At 44.4% G+C, this 7602-nt stretch overlaps 1 protein-coding gene across 1 annotated transcript; it reads left to right on the top strand.

Moving 5' to 3' along the window:
- Positions 1-3281: 3281 nt before the first annotated feature.
- dmbx1a (diencephalon/mesencephalon homeobox 1a) lies at positions 3282-6581 on the top strand (the record flags this gene model as incomplete). The annotated part of the gene is made up of 4 exons (XM_080726716.1): positions 3282-3435; positions 4172-4350; positions 5210-5630; positions 6142-6581. 4 exons carry the CDS (start codon positions 3282-3284, stop codon positions 6579-6581), a joined length of 1194 nt encoding a protein of 397 aa, XP_080582842.1.
- Between the last annotated feature and the right edge of the window lie 1021 nt (positions 6582-7602).

The following is a 7602-nucleotide window of genomic DNA, read 5'->3' as shown; positions in this document are numbered from 1 at the left end:
ACAGCGTGAAATTCACTAATCAAAGTCGTGCGTCTCGCCCTTTGACAGCTCCCAACAGAAATATGAGTGACACAGCAGCGAGCAGATTGTCACAGGTCGCCTCAGGCCTCAGGGCCAGAGCAGCACCGCAGGCCACAGCAGGGCTGTTTAGCAGAGGAACATTTTTCCTCATTTAGCCCCGGATCAAAGCGTTGCACTGTACAACAACACGGCAATTTACATAATGACGTTTTGATAATCGAAGCGTTCAACGGGACGTTGCCAGGAGGGCTTTTGGAGAATATTACAAACAGGCCCGATGCCCAGAGCGAGGAAAGGGCTTTACAATGACAACAATAGCACAGACACGATGCACCGAGTGCTGTGCTGAATTTAATACACTAGACAAAAATGCACAAAGGATACATTCACAACACAGTGTGGAGGAAAATTGTTAGTAAATGTCAGGGATATATCGTGCATTGGCCAAACCATGACATTTTCACTTAAGCGCGTGCGCGCGCGCGCGCACACACACACACACACACACACACACACACACACACACACACACACACACACACACACACACACACACACACACACACAAAATCCTCAGTGATAATTTACCCAAGTTTAACTCTGCAAGTGTGTATACAAAATGGTCCATTTGGTTACACCTGCACACTCGCAGAGTTTAAATTGACTGAGGGTTTTTTACTCTGAACGCAGCCACACATGCAGCTCCACACGCTCTCTCTCTCCACACTGTACGTCCGTCCGTGTCAACGGTGATGATAAATGGAGGGCCTCGCAGTCGAAACCTATTTGCACTTCCATTAGACGGGGAGCCAAATGGGGATCAACGTGCATATTTTACCCGCGGAGAAGCCATACATCTCAGCCAAAACGTTGGCCCGGGGCGATGGGATAAGAGGCCGCTGGAGAGGGGAGGGAGGGGAGCGGGGCCCCATTCAGCTCAAATACTTGGGGGAGTAAAGTAAATGTTTAGCGAAGCACCTTCTGTCCCGCAGAATTAAACTATTCCCCATTGCCCTCTGATCACATTCATCAGCCCGCCTCGGCCACTTAATAGGTTGGGAATGGGCACTGCGGGCGTCATTCTGTGCGCGTGTGCGTGTGTGTGTGCGCGCGCAAACACGCACGCACACAATCATTGCGGCTGGATCTATGTTGCAGTCAGTGCTCGCTGAGAAAGTAGCGTTTTCAGAATTGCAAGAAAGTCTGATATTGCAAAAAAAAAAAAAAATCTTTCTTCTGAAAGCAACTGGCAAATATAATTTCATTTACATTTTATCGTTTATTTTAATTTATTTTAAAAATGTGCACTTGCTTTGTCTTTTTTAATTGAATGTTTCAGAAGTTTGTCTGCCATCAATTTCCCTGATTTAGGCTAAATAGTATGAACACACTTTTGTAACATTGATAATATTGTTGAGTATTAATACAGTTATTAATAGACTATAACAATAATAAATAGCTATTATTATTATTATTATTATATTATTAAGGCTATATTTCTTAATTTTAGCCTCCATCCCTAACTAATCAATGTAGCTTAATTTAAAGTTCGACCGATTTACATTTTATAAATCATGCCTAATTTAATTAAAATTCAATTACAAATTATAGGCCTGAGCTGGCCGATGTTGGACGAATGAATGTGAGAATCGTTGATTCATATAAAGTGGTCTTGATGTGAATTTAGAACAGGTCTGTGGTCTGACAAATAGCTATCAATAAATTACTTAGTTACATTTGACAACAAAAGTGCTGAAAAATTCTGCCTTTGATTACATTGAAATTGTTGAATAAAAGATATATAATAACTTTAGGATGCAAAAGAGTGTAGAAACCCTGTGCACAAAATGGCTGTTGAAACAGCCAAACAGGATACAATTTATGATGTTAGAAACTCAAGGTAGGCCTATTGTAGCTGCCATGTACAGAGAAGATTTATCTCATTTCCCGGTGGTCCCTCTGTAATAGTTATAATAATAAGTGTTTAGGCCTGGGAGATATCCCCTCCTGTCAGCCACCTCCATACTAATACATATCTAATCGTGTCCCGGAGCGCTTCATTTATCTAGCAAAATCTTGCTTGTGAAGGAGAACTCGAAAAATAGAGTTTGGGAAAGAGACATTTTCTGATTTTCTTTTTGGTCAATAATAGTTTCCCGTGTCCACCTTATTCACTAGCCCTAACTCTACATTATTTATAACAGTTAGCCTATCAATATTTCAGCCAGAAATAAAAATGAGTATATTACGATTTCCATTTCCAAGGATTATTATTTTCTTTTTTTTTTTCTTTTTTAAGCTTGACTGATAACTGCATTTAAGTAATATAATCAAAATCAAAATAATCCTGCTATCATGGTTTCAGGTTTGCCACCAAGCCCCGGAACAAATTGCCTTAAATAATTTTCCAACGGGAAGCTGTGATCTGTTAGAGCCATGCGTGGCTTCTGTGCCTTCTCACAAATTGAGTGAATAAATTCATGAATAACGCATCCGTCATGGTTCATTATTGGAACGTGCGATAATTACCCCCAATTTAAAGTATTTTGTATAATTAATGGAATGAACAGAGCGATAATTGGATGTTAATGGATAATGTTTTTGTCTGCGTCTACATATTAAAATGAATTGGCCCTTGAGCGATTAGACCTGCTGTGCCTGTCTAATACAGAGCCAGTGTGAGAAAACGGAGTGCTGAGTTCCTGTTAGAAAAAAACACAGATTTAGCATTAAAATGAATGAACATTCTATGAGCACTTGGTTAAATATAAGCCTATTATTTTGTACTTGCTCTCAATGGAAAGAAAAATACACAGTAAAACGAACAGTTTCAATATCTCATATCGTCGTTGTCGGGTGGAAACCTCGTATCTCCAAGTTTCAAATTTGTACGTTCTTTTGCAAAGCAAAGCCTTGCCTCCTCATACAAGGGTGTCGCACAAAAGTAGCGAAAACAGCCGATCTACAAGCACACAACGCCTCTGTGCTTGTAGATCGGCTGTTTTCACTAGTATAAATCTTTTTTTAAATGATAAATACAAAACGAACGGTTTTGGACATACAAGGTTTTCACCCGACAACGATGATATATAAAAATGGACCCTTCCATGCACAGAGTGAAACCGGCCCTCCAGATTTGACCGTATACTTTCTTTCACCTATAGTTTCCACTAAATCTAAAAAAATACAAATATGGCACCGTGTCTACAAAACCCCTCTAATATACAGTATGACTGTGTTTGTGACAGGTAGGAGTCGACATGCAGCACTACGGAGTGAACGGCTACTCTCTGCACGCCATGAACTCCCTGAGCGCCATGTACAACCTGCACCAGCAGGCAGCGCAACAGGCACAACACGCGCCCGACTACAGACCCTCTGTGCACGCGCTTACACTGGCCGAGAGACTTGCTGGTAATTGAGTACACACACACGCACGCACGCACGCACGCACGCACGCACGCACGCACGCACGCATGCACACACACGCACACACACAATTGACCATTTTGAATTATCACTGCTAAATGATCAAAATGCCCACTGCAGGACTATGCCATTGGCTACAAATAATAGCCCAGGGGTCTTCAACGTTTTCAGGCCAAGGACCCCTTAGTTGAGAGAGAGATGAAGCAGGGACCCCCACACAACCTTTTCAATAGTTTCATCGTTTGACAACACAATCATCAGTGTATTTTGGATTCGTGTCAATTTGTGTTTTCAGATATTTAACCACTTCACCGTCAATACATAATAAACTTGACCTTTTACTCTGTACTTAGTCTGCTCTTTTTTCCCCTCTACACCAAACCTCTTTGCCGAAGATAGCCGATCTACAAGCTCACAACGATCTTGTAGATCTGCTATTTTTGGCTACAGTTCTCAGAATATGGACACTAGGGTTCAAGTTGTTAATATGAAAAAGGATTGGAAGATTTGGAGGACCCCCTGTAGTAACTCCGAGGACCCCCTAGGGGTCCCGGACGCCCTGTTGAAGACCCCTGTAATAGCATATACGCTGTAAACATTGTTACTCAGAAAAAATACAACGTTAAAGTGTAGCATCATGCTCGCAAGTCATCTCACTGTCACGTCCAATGAATTAAACTCGCCGTGTGTCTCTTCCCTTCCAACGGCTGCACATTTCAAGACATCATCCTGGAGGCTCGCTACGGCTCCCAGCACCGGAAGCAGCGACGGAGCCGCACAGCCTTCACTGCCCAGCAGCTGGAGGCCCTGGAGAAGACCTTCCAGAAGACACACTATCCGGACGTGGTGATGCGCGAGCGCCTCGCCATGTGCACCAACCTCCCTGAGGCCCGCGTGCAGGTACGGAGAAGAGGAGGTGGAGACAGGCCTAGAATTATTGAATGCTTTTTAACCAGTGAAAAATAGCAGATATACAAGCTCACAGCGCGGCACCGAGTGCCACGCCACCGAGTGCCGCGCTGCGAGCTTGTAGATATGCTATTTTTGAAAAAGTCGTGAAAATTTGTCCAAATCTTTGAATACGTGTATTTTCAAAGGGAACGTTTGTAACTCAAATTTTGCTTCTGGGTGGTCCCTGGAACTAAATATTTTGAGATGGTGGTCCTTGGCCAAATAAATATCAGTTTGGGGGTCCTTCACATGAAAAGGTTTGAGAACCACTGACATAGTAGTCTCTCAAGAACAGACTAACTGAGCTCCAGTTAAGTGAAAAGGACCTTTTCTTTGACGATGGCTGGCCAGATGGCTGACATAGAAACATAGGGTTTTAAAAAAAAACCTTAGAAGGATTCAAAAGACACTTATAGAATCGGGTCAAAATTCTAATTTTCAAGATTTTTCAAAAATAGCAGATCTACAAGCTCACAGCGCGGCACTCGGTGCTGCGCTGTGAGCTTGTATATCTGCTATTTTTCAATAGTTAAAGCATAAAATAATGATACAGTGATGTTCAAATAGCCTGTGTTCCTAAAACAATTTTAGATTTATATATTGTGAATATAATACAGTATATCAATAGGACTTCTAGTGAGCATATACCCTTGTTCTGTGTCAGTGAGCTTATTAAACATGTTTTCTGGTGCTGATCACATAGTTGTTGTTGTTAGTTTTCTTTGGAGGGAGGGGGGAACAAAAGTCTGTCAAGGCAAAAGGCAACAAACTTCAACAAACCTCTTCTCTCCTTTCCCGATCTGAACAGGTTTGGTTCAAGAACCGCCGAGCCAAGTTCCGCAAGAAGCAGCGCAGCCTGCAAAAGGAGCAGCTACAGAAACAGAAGGAGGCGTCCGGGGAAGGAGGCACCGGGAAGGAGGACACACCTCCCTCCACCACAGCCCTCCCCGACCCCCAGCTCCCACCTCCATCCTCCTCTTCTTCATCCTCCTCGTCCACCACCTCCTCCTCCCTGGAGGCCGACGGTCCCGTGGTCCACCCTCTGCCCGTGGAGATGGAGCTCAACGTCACGTCGGCGGAACACTCCGGCAGCGAGTCGGCGACAGAGGACAACGCCACAGACAAGGAGGAAGAGGAGGGCAAACCTCCGGGGGACGAGATGAAGTGTGAAAGGGCCGTGTCGCCCGGGAGCGTCTCCCCGTCCTGCAAGCGCCTCAGCCCCAAACCTGGTGAGGACATCAGTGGTATATCCCTATCATATTGTATTGTATGCTGGATAATAGAACGGAAAATGTGTTGTGAATTCAATGTCCCCCCTTCTACTGCGTCTACACTGGAAACTTTAGGGTGTTCATTTAACTGAGAGTATAACAATGGACCCTTATTACATGAAAACAGAATTTTGCAGTCTAATTAACAATACAGTATATCGTCGTTGTCGGGTGGAAACCTTGTATGTCCAAAACTCTTCGTTTTGCATTTGTCATTTTAAAAATGATTTAAACTAGTGAAAACAGCCGATCTACAAGCACACAACGCCTCGCGGTGCGAGGCGTTGTGTGCTTGTAGGTCTGCTGTTTTCACTACCTTTGTGCGACGGCATTCTATGTTGAAGCAGGGCTTTACCTTGTGAAAAAACGTACACATTTGAAAATTGGAGATACGAGGTTTCTGCACGACAGTGACGATATACAGTTAGTGAAACTTTACTAATCATCTTCCTTGCCTCTCTCTCACCAGACTCTCCCTTGATATCTCCTTCGGTGACCCCGTCCTCCTCCTCCAGCGGCGGGCTGGCCGGCGCTCCGCTCCCCCAGGGTCACTCCTACTCCTCCTCCCCTCTCAGCCTCTTCCGTCTGCAGGAGCAGTTCCGCCAGCACATGGTCGCCACCAACAACATGGTGCACTACCCTTCCTTTGACATCGCCGCCCCGACCTCGCTCCCCTACCTGGGAATGAACGTCAACATGCCCCCCGCGCCGATGGGCTCTCTGCCCTGCCAGTCCTACTACCAGTCCCTGTCCCACCATGCCCAGCAGGTGTGGAACAGCCCCTTGCTCCAGGCCTCGGCCGCAGGGAGCCTGAGCAGCCACAACAGTAAGACCACCAGCATCGAGAACCTCCGGCTGAGGGCTAAGCAGCACGCCGCCTCACTGGGGCTGGACACCATGCCCAACTGAACGCCAGTGTCTGCCTGAAGGAGGCTGGACAACAACAGTCTGGGCGTCATCCCCATCCCACTGTGTGTCTGTGTAACTGTAATTCTATGATACACACTATGGTACACCCAGGGGTGTCGCACCAAATTCTGGGTCCTGGGTACAAGGATTCACTCGCATTTTGTGCTTTAACTATTGACAAATAGCAGATATATAAGCTCACAGCTAGATCTGCTATCTTTTTTTAATCGTGAAAGTTTGTGCAAGTCTTTGAATATTTCAAATCCTTCTAAGGTTTTTTGAAGAAAAAAAAGTTTTCATGTGAAGAACTCCCAAAATTATACATATTTGGCCACGGACCCCCATCTCAAAATATTTAGTTCCAGGGACCTCCCCAGAAGCAAAATTTGAGTTACAAATGTTCGCTTAAAAAGTACATATATTCAAAGATTTGCACACATTTGCACGACTTTTCAAAAATAGCAGATCTACAAGCTTATATATCTGCTTTTCTTCAATAGCTAAAGTATAAAACAATTAAGGCCCCTCCACCGTGGGCCCTAGTAACTCAGTCCCACTCCCCACCCCCCCTTGTGACGCCCCTGTGTACACCCTCTCCACATGTAGACATGACATGACACAGGGATGTCCAAAAACGACATCGCCTGGCAACGGACCTCTAGAATTGTACGGCTGTTTCACACAGACCACTCTGTGGCACCTCTCAGCTTCCAAGTCCACTAAAGATATCCTTCCAAAACAGACAACCCACAGGATAGAATAAGAGCCAGAGAATAATGTGAGTCCTGAGATCCAGAGAGGATCCCTGACTCATGATATGTTGATATACTTCGCTGGCCTTTAAGATGCTTCAGGCATCTAGGTTCGGAGCTACATAATATCTGAACTTAAAATAAATGAAAATAAAACACTCACAGTGATTTACCAGCTTGAGATAAGATGCACATACTTTAAAAAAGGCATTGCAGCGTAATGTTTACAAATATAGTATGTGAATTAATGAGGCACTTTTAAACAAATG

Source organism: Nannobrachium achirus, assembly GCF_963921795.1.
Source record: "Nannobrachium achirus genome assembly, chromosome: 5".
Classification (NCBI taxonomy): domain Eukaryota; kingdom Metazoa; phylum Chordata; class Actinopteri; order Myctophiformes; family Myctophidae; genus Nannobrachium; species Nannobrachium achirus.
Note: the sequence above shows the minus strand (reverse complement) of the source record. Positions and strands in the feature narration are given on the sequence as shown.